At 35.8% G+C, this 21,066-nt stretch overlaps 3 protein-coding genes across 8 annotated transcripts; 2 read left to right on the top strand and 1 right to left on the bottom strand.

Moving 5' to 3' along the window:
* Positions 1-1,393: 1,393 nt before the first annotated feature.
* Positions 1,394-6,602, top strand: LOC120088621 (zinc finger (CCCH-type) family protein). The gene is made up of 14 exons (XM_039046035.2): positions 1,394-2,132; positions 2,513-2,605; positions 2,693-2,998; positions 3,101-3,173; positions 3,358-3,490; positions 3,570-3,723; positions 3,832-3,915; positions 4,056-4,178; positions 4,287-4,457; positions 4,544-4,678; positions 4,780-4,875; positions 5,279-5,713; positions 5,862-5,905; positions 6,000-6,602. The coding sequence occupies exons 1-14, from the start codon at positions 1,560-1,562 to the stop codon at positions 6,244-6,246; spliced, it is 2,667 nt and encodes an 888-aa protein (XP_038901963.1). The 5' UTR covers positions 1,394-1,559; the 3' UTR covers positions 6,247-6,602.
* Positions 6,603-16,511: 9,909 nt separating this feature from the next.
* Positions 16,512-19,845, top strand: LOC120088334 (uncharacterized). Of its 6 annotated transcripts, none has more exons than XM_090306186.1 (9): positions 16,512-16,755; positions 16,969-17,049; positions 17,162-17,629; positions 17,730-17,892; positions 18,143-18,440; positions 18,561-18,633; positions 18,709-18,799; positions 19,081-19,160; positions 19,387-19,845. In XM_090306186.1, exons 2-9 carry the CDS (start codon positions 16,984-16,986, stop codon positions 19,633-19,635), a joined length of 1,488 nt encoding a protein of 495 aa, XP_090162312.1. In that variant the 5' UTR covers positions 16,512-16,755; positions 16,969-16,983; the 3' UTR covers positions 19,636-19,845. The 6 variants fall into 6 exon arrangements, with proteins under 6 accessions (XP_090162312.1, XP_090162310.1, XP_038901484.1 ...); XM_090306184.1 differs by having other exon boundaries at positions 16,576-16,755; positions 18,703-18,799; XM_090306187.1 differs by lacking the exon at positions 16,512-16,755 and having other exon boundaries at positions 16,818-17,049; positions 17,162-17,360; positions 17,469-17,629.
* A 291-nt stretch (positions 19,846-20,136) lies between these two features.
* Positions 20,137-21,066, bottom strand: LOC120088335 (uncharacterized). Its single transcript, XM_039045558.2, has one exon. It carries the CDS (start codon positions 20,940-20,942, stop codon positions 20,442-20,444), a length of 501 nt encoding a protein of 166 aa, XP_038901486.1. The 5' UTR covers positions 20,943-21,066; the 3' UTR covers positions 20,137-20,441.

The raw sequence follows: 21,066 nt of genomic DNA, 5'->3' as shown, positions 1-21,066 counted from the left end.
ATCAACAAATAGGTTGAGTTCAAGAACAGGTTAAGCTAAATAGGTTTGGTTCAAGCTAAAGTTTAAACCGATTTAGGTACGAACAGAAAATGCATTTGAAGTGTTGCACGGCGTTATAAACGAGCATTAGAAAGAAGTCAAACAACTAATCTTGTATACTCTTCTAAATTTTCATATTTTCTAGAGAATTTGGATAAATGGGGTTGTGAAGGTGATGAAGTCTGTTGTTTTTCATGTCAAATCTTTTTGTATAAGCTAATGAGATGATTATCTTAAACCATAAGACATTAACTTAGACTTGAACAGCCTAAATTTTTTTTGTGAAAATCTGTATAGAAATTGACTTAGCAAGAGACTAGATATATACCAAGAAAATCTGTCTTCATGAAGTGTCAAAATGAATATACGTCAGTATGATATTTTGTTGAAATCAAATATGGAAAACAAATATTATTGAATCAGTAGGCCATTTTAGAACTCAAGTTTTATAAAATTTTGTGAAATTATGAAATTGCTCCATTTTACTCATGTTGATACTTGGTTCTTGCTCTTGTTATTTACTCTTGTTACTAGTTGAAATTTTCTCTTTTCTCTTTACATTATTTCGAGTTGTTATTCCTTTAAACGTATTGCATAGCGAGTATCGAGAATTAGAAAATAATAATAATAATGATAATAAAAGAATGAGATTTGCATTAATGAATCACAAAAGGAAGGAAAGAAAAAAAATAGCAAGTAGTGAGAATCAAAAGTGAGAGCAAGTATCAGCACGAATCACGCCAATAAAGTCGTTTCCATAATTTTAGGGTTGTTCGTCAACCCAAGTAATCCTCATTGAAAAAATGCAACTCAACCATGAAACATTTAGGTTGAGTTGATTCAAGTTATTCGAGTAATTGATTTAAAATTTTGTTTTAGAAAGAGTAAAATGTTAATATATTGAATTAAGATTAACAAAAATAAACTACTTTCAGGAGTCATTGGAGAATAAATTAAAAAAAAAAAACTAATGAAATTAAGTAAAACTAAAATAAATATATGAGTATATAATTGTATTATAATTTTATAAGCAAAAGAAAATATACATTTTAAAATTAATAATAAGTTTGGAACTCAGATTTGTTTGAGTTATTTTAGGTAAATTTATGAATTAATTCAATTCAAAATTTTTTATTTATTTGAACATAACTCAATTTAAAATAGTTAATAATTCAATCCAAATCACATCGATTGAGTTGAGTTGATGAATTTTGTTTGATCATCGACTTTTTTTAACAGACCTACTAATTCCACACAATCCGTCCCAAAAGAAGGTGGTATTAAAGCGAAAAAAAACGTGTGCGCGAAAGTTTCGACGAGTCGGTAAAACTGGGAACGTCACGTCGGAAAAACCGAATTCATCTGGGTCAGACTATTCATTAGAAACTACCCTAATATCATCAATATGTATAAACAAAAAGAAAACGACCGAAGACTCACTTTCACTTCAACTTCACAAAACCACACACATAATCACCTAACTGAACCAACTGATTCTCTCAAGATTTTGGTTTCCTCCAATGGCGGCCTCTTCAATTGAAGAAACCCTTGTTACTGAAGCCCCAATAACTTCCGATGCTCATCTACAAACCTCGATGGACGCCCAAGACAACACTGATAACTTCCCAGTCACTACTGCTCTGCCGCCGGAATCTTTACCGGACCAATCTGATTGCCAATCCAACGGAGCTAGTGTTGCGGGGGAAAAGCGGAAGAGAACGGACCCTGATTCTAATACTGAGAATCCGAAGCTGGATCCGTCTCTGAATCCTCTTTGGAAAACTAGTTTATGCTCTTACTTTAGGCGTAATTCGGGGTCGTGTAGCCACGGAAGTGAGTGTCGCTATGCTCATGGCGAGGAGGAGCTAAGGCAACGCCCTGATAACTCGTGGGATCCCACATCAGAGCGGGCTAAGAAGGTGATGAAAGTGGGGGAGGAAGTTAAGGAAGAGGAGGTCATGATGACGGAGGCTGTCGTTGACGACGACGAGGAGGATGGCAATGACGGAAGGGATAATGGGCTTAGCAAATGCTTAGTTCATTTGCCGAGGAAATGGAATTCTGAGAATCTGAGGAACTATTTGAATGAACAGGTTAGTAGAATTCTGTGTGGTTTTCAGTTCACTTTTTAGTCTCTGCTTGCTTATATCTTCTTTGATAATTTGCAAGCTCGTCATTTATTATTGACATTAAAGCCACTCATCTCCTCTCCTATTTGTTAGCATTCAATCCTGTAATCTTGTGGAACCGTGTATGGATATGTACCAAGTAGAATTGAAGATATGTTGGACCTGATTAGTATTAGAAAATTGATGGTTCGTTTCAAGAGATTTTTGTGCAGTCGTTTGTTCTCTTACTCATTTTTCCTTGTTGGAGTTTATGGGAGGCCTCTCATAAATTGTTTATCTCGTTATCCCCTGCCGCTGAATAGTTTTTTTTAACCCTGTGGCACTGCTACGTCTTCTTTTTGCAGAGTATTCTCTTTAATTTCGCCAAGAAAAAGAAAGGGATGACTGTAGGTTTTGTTAGTTTTAAAAGTACAGAACAGTTGAAAAGTTCTGTTGAGGTATATCACTTGTTAAAAACTTAAATTTCTTCAATCTATGAATTTAAATTGAATTTGGGATGATTCTTCGAAGTTTGGATTCAATAGGAGTTGCAAGGAAAAGTTATCGGCAAAAAGAATTTGAAGGTTGCAGATGTGATTCCCAGATCATTTGAAAAGACAATTAAATCATTGATCGATTGTGATAATAGCTCTGTATCTTCAGTGGTTGTCTCTTTAACATCAAATGATGGTGAAGATGCTGCTAACATAAATGATGGGAGTTCTACTCCTAGTGATTCTGTTTCAAAAGGAAAAAGTGCCCGTGAAGTGGTGGCTCCCCTTGCTCACATGTCATACAGTGATCAGTTAGATCATAAAAAAAACTCATTGTTGCATGTTCTCAAAAAACTTGTAAGAGCTTTCATCCTTTACAATTTGCATTCATATTTGAATTCATCTTACAATCAATTCTCTGTCGAATATAATTCTTGACCATTCAATTTATCCCGACAGACTAGGAATGCACGAAAAGCCTGTCCACACGGTGTTTCTCTTCCTGAATGGATATTGAAATCAAGGGATATAGGTACATGCTTCATATAAGGTTTTTCTAAAAGGCTTGTTGTCTGTCTCCTATTTATGTAGATTATCACATATTCAAGATTCTGTGATGATATGAAGTGCTGCATTCTTTCCTGTCTAATTCTCCTTCATTTTAGTTTGAAGTTTACTACAAGTACAGATTGATTCTGATTTTTTGTACTTTCAAGGTGGTATTGCATGCAGTTTTGAGGGTATCCTTGAATCACCAATTATAGATGGATACCGTAACAAATGTGAGTTTTCAGTTGGATACTCTTTGGAGGGCAAGCCAACTGTGGGGTTTATGTTGGGAAATTTCAGGTCAATTCAACATTACTTTTTATTTGTACACTTGCCTTTTGACCTCGAATGATTTATGATGGATTATAAGAATACGCAGGGAGGGTGTTACAGCTGTTAAAGAACCTGAAAATTGTCCCAATGTTTCTAGAATTTCTTGCAAATATGCATCGATTTTCCAGGAATTTTTGCAACTTTCAAGCTTGCCAATTTGGAATAGATTTAAGAATGTTGGGTTTTGGCGTCAATTAACGGTAACGTTGAATTGAGGGATTCTAGAAAATTTAAGAAATGTAATTTCTGTACCTGATAACCATCCAGTCTATTTCCTATTGACACTTCTGTTCTGTAAACCATGGAAGGTTCGAGAAGGACGGAATCCAGGGAAGTTGATTGATTCTGATAATTCTGATGCAAGCATCAGTGAGGTCATGCTCATTGTCCAGGTTAATGTTTGTTCTCATAAATCGTATCAGAAAAGATTTGCCTCTACCCTCAGTTTCCATTAAAATGAGAAAGAAAGAAATGAAACTCACCTGTATTTTGCATTTTCAATCATTTGTTTTCGTTGCACTTTCATGTGCAGGTCTGCTCTGTAGGTGTTGAGTGTGAACTAATGACCAGTGAGTTCAAGAGACTTGCTCAAGCTTTTGCTGAAGGATCTGTTACAAATTCACCGCCATTGCCACTAACTTCTTTAGTCATTCAGGCATAAATTTCTTTTCTGTAGCAACTCGTCTCACATAAAATGTAAAAATCTGGTCACTACTTTTATGTATTCTGTTTTCTAAATTTTTTTTTCATTTCTTTTTGGCAGCACCACCAAGGAATTTCAAATGCAGCACCTACTGATACTCCACTTCAGCCCCTAACCATTCCAAAAGTCCATGGCGCTGAACTGGAGGCCCCTAATGATGCTGTGGAGCCTAGAATCCACGATTACATTAGCAACCTTAAGTTTTGCATATCTCCAACTGCCTTTTTCCAGGTATGGCCGTTAATCTTCCAGAGAAAACTGCTGATGTTTTTCTTTTTTGTTCATGCTGTATTAAATAGTTAATCTTTTTGCCCCAGGTGAATACACTTGCTGCTGAGAAGCTGTATTCACTTGCTGGGGATTGGGCTGGGTTGGGCCCTGATACTTTGCTGTTTGATATTTGCTGTGGAACTGGAACAATTGGGCTGACTTTAGCACATCGTGTTGGTATGGTAATATTCAAAAAGCCATCTCCCATGCAATTCATTTGTAGGTACTCTGATCGTGACTTCCTTGATTTATTAATAGCTTTTGCACTTGAATAATATTTCAGGTTGTTGGTATCGAAATGAATGCTTCTGCAGTGTCTGATGCTCAGAGGAATGCTGAAATCAATGGCATAAATAATTGTAAATTTATTTGTGCAAAGGTGAGCTCTATAGTTTGCACAATTAGCATGATTTCATCTATTGCAGATTGGCACTGAAAAAGGTCACACAACCTCAAAATTTTAACTTCAATCATATGATAGGAATGCTATTAGAGCGTTAGAGGGATATTAAGAGTATATTGGTGATTAGATAGAGGAGTTGGTTATGGAATTTGGAGAGATAAGGAGAATAGCGAAGGTAGGCAATGTTTTGGTAAGTGAATTAGGGTTTGAGCGTGATCTCAAAATTGGGAAGGTCCAAGTCCTCGAATTTCTTGGATTATTTATATTTTGGTTACCAATTATATTTTAATATATTTGGGTTCTATCATCATACTTATGGGTTTGGATCTAATTATAGAGACATTCTATTTGTTTTCTGCATTTTCTCAATGGGGAACAGGCAGAGGATGTGATGGGATCTTTATTGAAAGAATACCTAAAAGGAGCCAAGAAAGAAGGGGAAATTTTAAGCGACACCAATGGAAATGATGGAATTTCAAGTGCCTCTAAGCAAAGTGAGGAAATTCCTGGTGCCCCCGTGAAAAATGAGGAAACTCCAGATGCCTCCGAAAAAAGTGAGGAAATTCAAGGTGCTTCAGAAAAAAGTGACGAAGTTCCTGCAACTGGGGAAAGAAATGCCTCAATGGATGACAAAGAACAAGATCCTGTAGTGAACCATGTACCTGAAAACGATGTGAATGCACTCAAGACTTCAGAGGTTGCCAGTGAAGAGAATGGGAGCCAACTCAACTGTTGCAATCCAGAAAGTGGGACTAAGCAGTTCAAAAATGTTGTTGCTATCGTAGACCCTCCCCGCGGTGGACTTCATCCCATTGTTCGTATTCTTTTTTATTGTTGAATGTTAAACAGCAAATTGGGTTGTTAGATGTACTTGAGTCAATCCTATTGGGGAGGGACTTTTCAAGTGCCAGATTTTTGTTTCCATCAAATTGCTGACTGTTGGCATTTTGGCAATAATGCAGGTGACGAAGGTTCTGAGAACGCATACGCATCTGAGGAGACTAGTGTTAGTTCTAATGCCGAACCTTATGTGCTCTTCAATTCATTCTCTGTTTCCCTTTTTTCTATGATCATCGTATATATTTTACAACTTGGTGCAGTTACATTTCATGCAATCCTGAAAGTTTGATGGCAAATGCCATTGAGCTGTGTACACCATCGTCAGAGAAAATTGAGAAGGGAAACAAGAACAACCGAGGGTGGAGAAATATGGGCAGTGCTGGTCTTGCTCGTCACCGGGTCAAGTCCATGCCGATGTCCGAGCCTTTTCGGCCTGTAAAAGCAATGGCTGTAGATCTTTTTCCTCATACGCCCCACTGTGAGATGGTGATGCTGCTGGAGAGGTAGATGAACAATATGCTGCCATCTTCAAAGAGTTTTGCCGCTCAATTATGGAGGAAGATTTGATAAGTTTTGGGATATATGCTCTTGGAAAATTCATTGTTTGATTCCTCCAGTTAGTTTAATTTATGTTGGCGGGAATTTGCCTAATGTGATTGGATTTCTTCGGTTAGAGAGCCATTCGATGAAGTGTGGCTGCACTAATCATTTAGCTGACCAAGTTTTATTTGTTTAGTTTATTTAGAATATTTTCTTCATTACTTTTTAGTTCAACATAATTTGCCCCTACGCTCAAGAAACATTAAACGAAAATTGACGAATGGTGCTGTCTCTAATATTATAGAATGGTCGAGATTCTTGTACTCTGGAACTATTCTATTTTTGTTTATCAAAATTAGGGGCAAACATTATAATTGATCAGACCGCACCGAAATTTGGTTTTTATTGAAGTATCGGTTTGGTTCAATTGAAAATTATAAGAAAATCGAATGTTTGATTTGGTTCATTTGAATTTGAAAATCAAATCCAAAGCTGAATAGAATTGTTTATATATATGTATAACTGAAAATGGAAAGGAATATTTGCGGTTCGATTTTGTATATATCCAAAATCAAAATTTTTAGTTCGGATTGGTTTGGTTACCGAACCAAAACAAACAATGAACACCCCTAAATTGGTAAAGTAATAAGAATAATTAATATCTCTTGAAAAAGTAGGGGAGAACAAGTTAATAGTAAACTGAGATTGAAAGGACATGAACCAAAAAGGTTAATAAATCATACAAAGGGATAAAAGAAAATTGTTATTGGAAGTAGAAGGAGCTGAAAAAGTTGCCCAGAAAAAAAAAATCATAAAGAAAGAAAAAGTTGCCCAGAAAAAAAAAATCATAAAGAAAAAAAAAGTTGATTAGATAAGATAAATTGCTATTTCTTTCTACCTCCACGAAATCTAATAAAACTAACAAAGTTTGGCAATAAAATAATGGAAATTAAAATGTTTCTCCTTGAAATTTAATTATAAAGTAATTGCTTTTTTTTTTTCCTCCATCATTTTTAATCAAAACCAAATTGGTAAAGTTTGATTTGACAAGAACTTCGTAGTTCTCGGCCTAATTTTTTCATGGTTTCTTTGATATATTTTTTTCATCTTAACAACTCATTTGAATTTTTAATCAAACTTAACAAATAAAAACAATTTTTTTCAAAACTACTTTCAAATGTCTCATTTAAAAATCATTTGATTTTTTTATGAGTTTTTATTATAATAGTAAACTTATAATTTATTATTATTTTTTAAAATTACAACGGAACAGAAATCGAATCTTAGACTTCAAGGTTAATAATATAAGTATATGTCAATTGAGCTATACTCATATTAGCTATAAAATATGCTTACATTAGTTATCTATACTACTTCTATCTATAGGTTTTCTTATTTAGTTATCTATCTTTTATTCGAGTTTTCAAGACTTTTTTTTCCCTTCAAGATCTTAGTTTTATTTTTGAAATTTGTAGAATTCAATATTTTCCTTTTTTGGAAAAAGAGAAAAACTATTGTAAAAGAAATTGCAAAAAACAAATACAATTTTCAAAATATAAAAAAACTGAAGAAACCATTTGTTTTGGGCATCCAAGATTCCCATGTAGTGAGTAACTTAATTATTGTGTATGTTTTTGAGTAATATAAGATGCTAGAAAATCTAGATATTCTTGAGCATTCTAGAATACCTCTACGGAGGGCTTCTCGAGTGTTTTAGATACTCTAAAAAAACATAGTTTTTCCAATTTTCATGTTGAAAGGACCCCCTTTTTACTCTTTTACCCATCCTTTTTTTTTTTCTTTTATTATATACCCTTTTTATACATAAATTGTGTCAACTACATACACACATACATACATGCATAAATAAATAAAACTTTTTTCTTAATTATATCGTAGTTTTTTAAAAAAAAAATTAGGGAGATATTCAAATTTAAATTAATATTAATATTTATTTTTATAAAAAATCTTGAGTTAATATGGATTATTTTATTGAGAAAAATAACGTATAGAAATATAACATTAATTTTAAAAAATCAAATGAATGAAAAAATATATGTTATATAAGTTAAAATTATATTAATTATTAATTATAAGTTAATAAATTAACAAATAGCCAAGAGGAAATTTTTGGGACATTATGTAAATTTAAGATATTTCAAGGAGAAATCCTACAAAACAAACACAATTAGTCAAGTATTCCTAAATATTTATAAAAATATTTCTACAAAACAAATATAGTTATCTAAAGATATCAAATACTTGTAATTTTGAACATCCATAATTTTTGACATTCAAAGATTTCGATTATCTATTATCCGAAAAAACAAATAGAAAGATATGTGGCAAAAATACATTGCACAAGATGTCAAAAAATGGTTGAGACCCTCTATAGACAGTGCGTTCAGCGTTCATTAGGGGGAGGATATTGCAAACTTTTAAAACGGGAAAATGTGCAAAAAATTGGTTAAACTGTATATATATATACCTCGTAATTTGTTTCAAGTATGTACATACTTTCAAAAGCTGTAATTATCCTTTTTATTAACCTTTCAAAAGTATCTTGGATTAACAGTTCTTTAAAACTTCGAACAAAAATTGAGACGTGAAATGATTGATTTAAGACAAAATTTTGGATTACTACACCATTCTACATATCAATTACTGTAGGAAGTTCTATAATAATTTCCATTCCAATAATAGTTTTAAAACATTTATGAAATTTCAAGAATAATATTTCAACTTTCAAAGTAAAGTCACGTTTACTCTAGTGAAAACGATAATGTGAAAAATGGGTCTCATTTAATTACCTTTGGTGTTGTTTATTTGTGTTTTGCACCCATTGATATTTAGGGTCCACTTCCAAATTTGTAATTAAAAAATGCAAACGGATTGACGAGTGAAGGATGCTCAAACCAATTGCGTTCGGATCATTATCGTTACCATTATTGTTACTGTCCCAAAGGAAAAATTATGAATTTTGACACATTTACAGTTGTTGTTTGACCCTCAAAGGTATAACTATTAATAAGGAAAAACTGAATATATCAGTAAAGGGAAAGAAAAGTAATTTTCTCATATTTTATCATTTCCTCACCACTATGATCATCAAAAACACCTAAGTGTATCAACTATGATCATCAACCAAAGTAAGAAAATATCTATAACCAGCATATGAACATGTAGAAATGGGTCCCTAAACATCAGCATGTATAGTGTCAAAAAGAGTGGATGCTCGATGATTGTGTGATTGGAAAGCTAATCTTTTTTGTTTTGCCAACGGACAGATTTCACAAAGATGTGAATGATGTAATGAAATGGTAGAGACAAAATGATCTTTAAAGCAGATAAACGAGATAGAGAAGGGTGACCAAGCCTGGAATGCCACAACTCAGTCGAAGATTGTGAAACAACATTGATAGTAGACGAAGCATGTACAAAATCAACAGCTTCATATGGATTCTCCAGAAGATACAAACCATCATGTTGTTTATCCCTGCCAATCGTCTTCAAAGTGGATTTGGCCTGAATATCACAATATCCATTGGAAAATTAAACAAAGAGTTATCAGACATGAGAGCACTAATAGATAATAAATTGTATTGAAATTTGGGTACAAATAGCACATGATGAAGAGTTATAGACCCAAAAAGGACAAGTGAGCCAGCATAATGAATCGGTATGTGTGTTTTGTTAGGCAGAAGGACAAAACTAGTAAAAGGCCTCAAATCGGCAAACATATATTTTTGAAAAAATATATGTGTAGAAGCACCGGAGTCAACAATCCAGCCCCCAAAAGGAATATCGGAAGAATAAGTACCTGTTACATGATTAATAACATCATTTTCAACCTTAACAACAAGAAGTTTGAACTGAAGCATAGTAAGTACATTATGACACTGAGTAAGGGTGTCATCGTTAAGGTTAATAGAGGATGTAGGTGTTGTGGGAGTAGTATCAACAGTCGAGCTTGAAGTAGAGGGGGCAGCATTTGGAACCTTATGAACTTGATTAGTTGTTCTGTTTCTTGGTTTGTAACCGGGCGGATAATCGTGCAACTTGTAGCATTTGTCAATGGTGTGGCCAGAAATGTGACAATATGTGCAGACAGGTCGATTCTTGTTTTGCTTGGATGAATTGTTGGGATTTTGGTTAAACTAGGACTGAGAATTATTTTCAGGCTTGTGGACAGCTAAAGTGCCAGCGGGTGATGGTCGAGCAAAGGCTTGTTGAACAATCAAGGAGTAAGCTTTATTGATTGGTGGGGGAGAGTCCATAAGAAATATCTGGGAACAAGCATGGTTATATTCATCATTCAAGCCCATCAGAAAATACAGCAAATATTCAAATTGGATGAAGTCGTTAGTGGATCGAACACCACCACAAGTACATTTACCACATGTGCAACCCGGTCGATAAGAAATATATTCATCCCACAAGCTTTTAATTTTGGAAAAATACATAGTTACTGAATCTTGTTCTTGTTTCAGATTAGACAACCCATGTTTTAATTGAAAAATATGAGGACCATTCCTTTTCTGAAACTTATCTTGAAGATCAAGCTAAATCTCCCTAGCAGAATTGGTGAAAAGAATGTTGGATAAAATTTGCTTTGAAACAGAGTTTAAGATCTAGACAATCACAACATTGTTATTCCGAATCCAAAGAGGAAGGAGATCACTTGTGGGTTGAATGAGAGAGCCATTGGTGAAGCCTAATTTGTTGCGAGCAAGAATCATCGAGCGGTTCCATGTAACATAATTGGTGTCGGTGAGCGGCTCGGTGACAAGAACAAGGTTAGAGATATCGCTGTGATGTCGCTGTGATGAAAAATGTAAGGGTTATTATGAGAAATGGAAAAAGATTCTTGGCTGAAATTGGTAAAATCATTGACGGGGTAGATGGCGTCGGAATGTTTGCCAGAATATTGTCTGGAAAACTGACTGAAGGTGGCAGAAGATCGGACGAAGGAGGGGTGAGATTCATGGTTGTTTGTCGCATGAGGGAAGAAGACGAAGAGAGAGTTTTTAAAAAACTTTTGATATCATATTAATAAGGAAAAACTAAATATATCAGTAAAGGGAAAGAAAATTTATTTTCCCATATTTTATCATTTCCTCACCGCCAGTATTTATACACCAATAATGTAACTGAAAAATCAAAACTAACAAAATCTATACAACAGAAAATATAACAGAAGCAAATCTATATAACAGAAAATATAACAAAAGCTTAACTAATATCCCCTCAAGTTGGACCATATAAATTGATTATACCCAACTTGCATAAAATGGAAAAGTAAGCAGGAGCAGGTAGAGCTTTGTAAAAATATCAGCGAGCTGTCCCTTAGACTGATCAGACAAAAGTTTAAGAGAATCCTCAGTAACTTTGTCTATGACAAAATGACAATCAAGCTCTATATGCTTAGTTCTCTCATGAAAAGTTAACTTTGTCTATGACAAAATGACAATCAAGCTCTATATGCTTAGTTCTCTCATGAAAAGTTAGATTAGTAGCAAGATATATGACTGCTTGATTATCACAAAAGATGATAGATGATAGATGAAAAGTTAGATTAGTAGCAAGATATATGTAGATTAGTAGCAAGATATATGACTGCTTGATTAGGATCTATAGGAATAGAAACAGGTTTAGCACTTAACAAGCCAGACTCTTCCAACAATTGAAGAGTATAGTGCCTTTGAGAAATAGAGATACTTGTATGGGATCGTGTTAGCTCGAGGCCTAAGAAAGATTTGAGATCACCAAGATCTTTGAGCTTAAAACGACTATGCAACAATAACTTGAGCTGATTGAGCTGTTGTAAATTTGCTTCTGTGATGACTATATCATCAACATAAACAAGGATAGCAATAAAGGAATTACCTTGACCTCGAACAAACAGAGAATAGTCAGCTTTCGATTGAGTGAAGCCTTGCTCAATCAAAACATCAGAAAACTTGGCAAACCACTGTCGCGAGGCTTGTTTCAAACCGTAGATGGATTTTTTGAGTTTGCAGACAAGCTTACCATTTGAATGAGAAGAACCCGAAAGCTTGTAACCAAGAGGTAGATCCATATATACTTCCTCAAACAAATCACCATGGAGGAATGCATTATTAACATTTAATTGTATGAGATTCCAATTATGAGAGACAACCAAAGTAAGAAGAACGCGAACAGTAACCAACTTGGCATCAGGAGAAAAAGTCTCAATGAAATCCAATCCCTCTTGTTGAGTATAGCCCTTAGCAACGAGCCTTGCTTTGTACCGTTCTACTATCCCATCGACTTTGTGCTTGATCTTATAGACCCATTTGCAGCCGATTGTATGTTTTGTTGGAGGCAGCACCACAACATCCCAAGTATCGTTGTCTTCCATGGCCTGAATCTCAATTCTCACAGCCTCCTTCCAATGATCAAAAGGGATAGCCTGGTGGTAAAATTGGGGTTCATAATGAGAGGATATAGCCAAGGAAAAAGCTCGAAAATTTGGAGAGAGGTTTGTATATGATAAGGCTGTAGATATGGGATAACGAGAGGAGGAGAAAGGCAAGAGGGTTGAGTGAATGAGGTTACAATGGTAGTCTTATAAGTAAGAAGGGGCTTAGAAATGCGATGGGATTTTCGGATTTCAAAATTAGAAACAGGTGGATGGGATTGAGAGATGTCAAGCTATGAGATAAAAGGAGAAGTATTTGGTGTAGAGACAAAGGTAAGGGGCAGACTAGGCTGTGAAGTGACAGGACTAGAAGGCTGTAAAGTTGGTAAATGAGGTGATTTATTTTGGTTTATAGGGAGTGCGGGGCTAAGGGAAAGAGAAAGACTTGCATCACTAGGACTGTTGATGGACTGGTTATGTGGTGAAGGAAAAGTAATAGGAGTAGGGGCATTGATAGGAGTGTTGGATAAAGAAGCCTCCTCATTGACTGTTGGACAATATATGAGCTGAGAAGAAAAATCGACAGCCACTGATTTGGGTAAAACAAGGTCATGAAGAAAAACCGGTTGTTCATTTGTGGAAGTAACTTTATGAAAGGGGAAACAAGATTCATGGAAGACAACATCCCGAGATATGAAAAACCTATTATTTTCAATATCAAACACTTATAAGCTTTCATACCAGGTGGATAGCCAACAAAAACGGCAGCTGTGGCACGTGGTTGAAACTTGGTCCGGCCATTCTGTAAAGTAGATGCAAAACATAACCATCCGAAAGTTCGAAAAAGAGAGTAATAAGCAGTCGTGGCATGTAAAAGTTCATAGGGAGTCTTCAGCTTAAGAGAGGTGATGGAGTACGTTTGATGAGGAAGACCAAGTCAGGATACATTCACTCCAAAAATGCAAAGACACTCGAGACTGAAAGAAAAGGGCTCGAGCAACATTCATTATGTGTTGATGTTTTCTCTCAACAACAGAGTTTTGCTCTGGTCTTCCCACACAAGAAAACTGATAAATAACACCCTTCTGAAGAAAAAATTCAATAAAACATAATTCGGGGGCATTGTCTGAACGAAAAACTTTGATTCTTTTATTGTATTGAGTTTCTACATATGCAAAACGATGTAGAATGATAGAAAGAACATCAGACTTCTTTTTCATCAAAAACACCCAAGTATATCTATTATGATCATCAACCAAAGTAAGAAACTATCTATAACCAATATATGAACATGTAGAAAGGGGTCCCTAAACATCAGCATGTATAGTGTCAAAAAGAGTGGATGCTCGATGATTGTGTGATTGGAAAGCTAATCTTTTTTGTTTTGCCAACGGACAGATTTCACAAAGATGTGAATGATGTAATGAAATGGTAGAGACAAAATGATCTTTAAAGCAGATAAACGAGATAGAGAAGGGTGACCAAGCCTGGAATGCCACAACTCAGTCGAAGATTGTGAAACAACATTGATAGTAGACGAAGCATGTACAAAATCAACAGCTTCATATGGATTCTCCAGAAGATACAAACCATCATGTTGTTTATCCCTGCCAATCGTCTTCAAAGTGGATTTGGCCTGAATATCACAATATCCATTGGAAAATTAAACAAAGAGTTATCAGACATGAGAGCACTAATAGATAATAAATTGTATTGAAATTTGGGTACAAATAGCACATGATGAAGAGTTATAGACCCAAAAAGGACAAGTGAGCCAGCATAATGAATCGGTATGTGTGTTTTGTTAGGCAGAAGGACAAAACTAGTAAAAGGCCTCAAATCAGCAAACATATATTTTTGAAAAAATATATGTGTAGAAGCACCGGAGTCAACAATCCAGCCCCCAAAAGGAATATCGGAAGAATAAGTACCTGTTACATGATTAATAACATCATTTTCAACCTTAACAACAAGAAGTTTGAACTGAAGCATAGTAAGTACATTATGACACTGAGTAAGGGTGTCAACGTTAAGGTTAATAGAGGATGTAGGTGTTGTGGGAGTAGTATCAACAGTCGAGCTTGAAGTAGAGGGGGCAGCATTTGGAACCTTATGAACTTGATTAGTTGTTCTGTTTCTTGGTTTGTAACCGGGCGGATAATCGTGCAACTTGTAGCATTTGTCAATGGTGTGGCCAGAAATGTGACAATATGTGCAGACAGGTCGATTCTTGTTTTGCTTGGATGAATTGTTGGGATTTTGGTTAAACTAGGACTGAGAATTATTTTCAGGCTTGTGGACAGCTAAAGTGCCAGCGGGTGATGGTCGAGCAAAGGCTTGTTGAACAATCAAGGAGTAAGCTTTATTGATTGGTGGGGGAGGGTCCATAAGAAATATTTGGGAACAAGCATGGTTATATTCATCATTCAAGCCCATCAGAAAACACAGCAAATATTCAAATTGGATGAAGTCGTCAGTGGATCGAACACCACCACAAGTACATTTACCACATGTGCAACCCGATCGATAAGAAATATATTCATCCCACAAGCTTTTAATTTTGGAAAAATACATAGTTACTGAATCTTGTTCTTGTTTCAGATTAGACAACCCATGTTTTAATTGAAAAATATGAGGACCATTCCTTTTCTGAAACTTATCTTGAAGATCAAGCTAAATCTCCCTAGCAGAATTGGTGAAAAGAATGTTGGATAAAATTTGCTTTGAAACAGAGTTTAAGATCTAGACAATCACAACATTGTTATTCCGAATCCAAAGAGGAAGGAGATCACTTGTGGGTTGAATGAGAGAGCCATTGGTGAAGCCTAATTTGTTGCGAGCAAGAATCATCGAGCGGTTCCATGTAACATAATTGGTGTCGGTGAGCGGCTCGATGACAAGAACAAGGTTAGAGATATCGCTGTGATGTCGCTGTGATGAAAAATGTAAGGGTTATTATGAGAAATGGAAAAAGATTCTTGGCTGGAATTGGTAAAATCATTGACGGGGTAGATGGCGTCGGAATGTTTGCCTGAATATTGTTTGGAAAACTGACTGAAGGTGGCAGAAGATCGGACGAAGGAGGGGTGAGATTCATGGTTGTTTGTCGCATGAGGGAAGAAGACGAAGAGAGAGTTTTTAAAAAACTTTTGATATCATATTAATAAGGAAAAACTGAATATATCAGTAAAGGGAAAGAAAATTTATTTTCCCATATTTTATCATTTCCTCACCGCCAGTATTTATACACCAATAATGTAACTGAAAAATCAAAACTAACAAAATCTATACAACAGAAAATATAACAGAAGCAAATCTATACAACAGAAAATATAACAGAAGCTTAACTAATCCAAAATTACAACTAATAATAACAATAAATATGATAAAATTCATAATTCTAAACAAACACCATAAAAAATATCCAATTACATTTGCGATTTTGGCTTATTACAATAGATCTATCAATGTAGTTCTATTTATGATTATACCAATTTTCATTATAGATTGATAAACGTGACCTAATAGAAGTACTTGAAACATCGTCACAATATATATATATATATATATATATAATTTAGCCAATAATTTTTTAAGAGTAGTATTGACGTTTAAAAAAGAAAAGGAAAAAGGAAAGGGAGGAGAAAGAGAGGCAGCATGGTAAGTGGCATTGATTGGAGAAGTCAACTGTCAACTCAATCATAACATATGAAAAACGTCTACATTTTTGGGTGCAAAAAATATTTAGAGTTTGATCTTAATAATAATAATGTCTCACACTCTCTCTCAAAGTTTCAACTCAAAAAGAGATTCGTTCGATTTCCTTTTTCCTACTTTATTCATTTCATACCACTAAGGAAATAAAATAAAATTCTACCTCATTAAATAAATGCTAATCTCTTTAGATTTGAACTAATTCACACGTCACCATTACTACAAACCAAAAACATAGGTTGGTAATAGTGGAAACAATTTACACTAGAAAAGATTAAACCCTGTTTCAAAAGAAAAGCTTATGCTAGTCATAATTTTCAATCAACTAATCTCCCAATGAAAGGAGAGGACTTTCTTTGATAGAGAATCAGATTCTAAAGGTGGGTTTTTTTTTTTTTTTTTTTTTTGAGTTAAGTCAGCTAAGAAAATACCAAGCATAAGCAGTGGAGTGTTAAGGGAAGTGGTGTAGTAGGCCACAATTGCCCACCATTCTTTGCCTAAACCTTCATGATTCTCTTTCCTTTTCTCTTTCCCCTTATTATTTTCTCTGCAAATCTTCTCCATCTTCATGTTCGTCTTTGCTTGATTTGCAGGGAAATTATTTGAGAATGAGTTTTGTTGAGGGAAATGTTATGAGTTCAAGTGATGGGACAGTTGCAGATTCTCTCCAGAAGGTATTTGTGTTTTCAATCTTCTTGTATGTTGTAAATTCAGTATGATTCTTGTTGCTGTTGCAAGGTTAGTGTTTTTAATGGTGTGGTGTGTGTCATTTCGGGTGTTTTTCAGGCTGGGGACTCGGCAGGGACTAACCATTGGAAGAGAAGGAATCTTTTTCTTGAGATACCTTCTCGAACGATGGATTTTGTTGCGATAAAAATGCCCCCAACATCAAGTCCTACACCCAGGAAAGTGAATTTTGTATTAACACCTACCTCCTCTTCAGATGCTATAGCTAGTGGATCTTCAGGGCCATCTTCATCCAGAGGCAAATCATCTATCAAAACTCTCTTTCCAAAACTTAGCTTCATTTACCGAAGTTCCTCGGATGTTGAGGCCGTGTCCAGCCTTGTTTCTGAGGCTTCTTCGTCTTCAGGGACACATGAGAAGCCTCAGGCTTTAAAGCCCTTGTTGTCCGTGGCAACGATGTTTACACCTAGGTCGAACCAAGCTTCATCACTACCTGTAACTCCTATAGCTCATTCTAATCCAGAATCTACACATGATGAAAACAAAGGGAGTGAACAGGAATCAGTAGTAAGCACCTGCTAATTTGAGTTTTATTAAGTGGTGAAGCTGACCTAGTTGAATTATCATAGCATCATCACCTGACAAAGATTGCAATTCTATTGTGCAGAGAAGAGGATCTCAGAAACGGATATCGCGCTCTCTTTCTCTTCCAGTCAATAACAAGGGTAGAAGTATAAGGAGGACAGATTCATTTTTTCGTGTAATTCCTTCAACCCCACGACCGAAGGAAGGGGATATGACATTGAATACTTCGACGACAGTAGAAATAGGTAATTTGACCAGACTTTACACTGTTTTGTCCCCATTTAATTACAGGAAAGAGGTGGTAACTGGTAATTGTATATTCATGGATCGTATTAGTATCCAATGATCTTGCTGAGAAGCAAAAAATATATATGTATGTTCTCTTGGTCTGTCAACATTTAAGTGTAAACAACTCTTTTGAATCAAATCAAGAACAAAAGTTTGTTTTCTTCAATGAGTAAGTGATGTCAGTCTCGTTTCAATCTCGTGGTCCAGAAACTAAAGATGCCAATGGTGAAGACATCGCTGAAGAAGACGCTGTTTGTAGAATTTGCATGGTTGAATTGTGTGAAGGAGGTGAGACTTTAAAGATGGAATGTAGCTGCAAAGGAGCACTTGCTCTGGCTCACCAAGAATGTGCAGTTAAATGGTTTAGTATCAAGGGAAACAAAACGTGTGACGTTTGCAAGAAAGAGGTTCAAAATCTTCCTGTAACTTTGTTAAAGGTCCAGAGCATTCGAACTCAAGTATTCGGGGTAGCTAGAACTCAGCAGGATAATGTTAATGGATATAGGTCAGCAACTATCTGTTGTTACAGAATTTGAAGTGTTCTCTTTATTTGATCTCTATCATAGGTATATCGTTCCCGAGTTACCATATCCGTAATGTTCCCCATTGTATTTGAATAAATCAGGGTCTGGCAGGAGTTTCCCGCGCTTGTGATTGTTAGCATACTTGCGTACTTCTGCTTTCTTGAGCAACTACTGGTAAGAGTAGCAACTATGGAGTTTTGAGTTTAAATCCATCATTTGTCACGTCTTCTGTAATATGTTCAGATGCAGGTTGCAAAAATGGGCACCAGTGCAATTGCCATTTCACTTCCATTTTCTTGCGTTTTGGGTCTACTCTCGTCGATGACCTCTTCAACTATGGGTAGGTTAGCAAGATCCATAAGAAAATATTAAGTATTCGAAATCTGATTAGAGCTATAACAAAACAGAATCGTTGTGACAAAATAGAGTGATGTCCAATGAAATAGTGCTGAAGTAGAGCATCTTTTCACTTCGTATTTTCTATTCTATTACATTACACTGATATTCAACAAGCCCGAAAAACGAATTGTCTGATATGTTCACTTCAGGATTCTTCTGTGACTATTTGTTGCTATTGCAGACTGTTTGCTTAGTAATCCTAAACAAAATTCTTCTTTGTAGTGAAAAGACGATTTATATGGGTATATGCAACAGTTCAATTTGCAATGGTGGTTCTCTTCTCTCACATATTTTACTCCGTGGTAAGAGCTAAAGCTATCTATTTTTCCTATTAGTTTAAACCACATAGCTTTATTAGCAGGGACTGGGTATCTTCTGCATCACTTATTGTACGGCGCAATCTGAAACTGCATCAAATAATAGGATGCTTCATATGAATAAGACCAATAGTTATTTACATCACTCCCCTCTATGTATACTGCTTTGACTCAAGACTTCATTTTGCTAAGTTTAAGAATGGCTTTACAGGTTGGTGTCCAAGCAGTTTTGGCTATCATACTGGCTACATTAACTGGGTTTGGCATCATCATGAGTGGAAGTTCAATTATTGTTGAATTTTTAAGATGGAGAAGTCGATGGCGGCTACCATCACCACAACAGCACCTCGAATCTCAGAGAATAGCACAACCGGTACGATCGCCTATAGCTATAAGTTCGCTGCACAATGCTATACCCCGCCAGCATCACCCGGTTGTCCAGACATTAACCAGAAGTTGAATTGGAACGGTGCTGGCCAAAGTGAGTTATCTTATTTTTTGATGTATTGTATATGGTTTTCGTTAGTCTAGGTGGTGACTTTTCCTGAACCATAGTTTCCTTGTATAGACTTTATGCCATGGTTCTGGAAGTTGTCGACTTGACACAAATTTGTCCATAAAAGGAACATGAGAAAATCACAGAGTGAATTTGAGGTTGATTTCGCTTTCACAAGGTGTAATTCAGGTTTCTTAAGCTAAAATAAATATATGCTGGCAAATATAAACAATGAGATCTAAAATTAATGTTAGTTTGCAGTTTGCATTATTAAATCACAGGTTCTCCATTGTGAAATTGGAATAATATTAACCCTTGGTATAGATGGAAAAGGACAATTGATTTATTCTTAATTAAAAACTGGAAGACGCAATTGGATATCGATAAATTTGAATCCCCACTGATAATTCAAGTAAGAACTACGAACATCTAATTCCCGAAATTTCTGAGCAATTAAACAAGAGATAAATAAAGCAGGCAGAAGATATATTATAGTAAAGAAACGTTTGGAAACAAAACGGATTGACAAAGAAAGCGGCAATGCCGAACTGAATGAGCAAGAAGCTAAGAACTATCGTATGGAAAAATAATCACACTGCTACTCAAAATTAGCTTATAGAACGAATTGCTACAAGCAACCTCCTGAACGATGAGTTTACCAAACTACGTAATCAAAATAAAATGATAATGCTGGTTAATCAATATGGAAATGCTATACGCTTCTAATTAAGCAGAAAATTCCGTACCATCGCCATTCAGTTCCTGATAACTCACAAGAACGAAGACCTAGCAGCGTTCCCATATTGAGATCGACGAATGTTATCTTGACGCTTCTTGTACACGAATCCTCCTATTCCAACGAAACTCGCAGCAGCAATCACTCCAACTGCAATTCCAGCCTTCTTTCCTCCAGTCATCCCGCCTTTGGAGGCTTCGGAGTCTTCTCCACCGCCACTGGAAGTACTGTTACTGAAATCGCTGTCGGCCGTTGGCGAAGGGGAGGGAGACGGTGACGGAGACGGAGACGGAGATGGACTGTGAGTGAGATCTGAGGGAGGAGGCGCAGGAGGAGAATGCAGAGGCGATTCGACCGGAGAACTCGCTGGAGCGTGAGGGAATGGAGTAGGGGAAGGTAGTGGAGGAGAATTTTCAGGAGATTCGGGGGATGGAGAAGGAGGAAGTTGCTGTGATAGTTCCAAAGAGAAAGAGACATTGATGAATAGCGAAACGAAGATGAAAAGAAGAGAACAGAAAGGAATGGATTTCGCCATTGTCGTACTGAGCAGAAGAATCTGTGAAGATTTTTGAGAATCAGAGAAGGGAATGAATGAATGTGGGACAGAAATCGAAGTCGGTGAGGGAAAAATTATAAAATAAAGTAGATCCAATTCCAAG

Source organism: Benincasa hispida, chromosome 10 (assembly GCF_027475165.1).
Source record: "Benincasa hispida cultivar pf3 chromosome 10, pf3_genome.v1.1, whole genome shotgun sequence".
In the NCBI taxonomy this organism is placed as follows: Eukaryota; Viridiplantae; Streptophyta; class Magnoliopsida; order Cucurbitales; family Cucurbitaceae; genus Benincasa; species Benincasa hispida.
The sequence above is the reverse complement of the archived record's forward strand: the minus strand, read 5'-3'. Positions and strand labels throughout refer to the sequence as shown.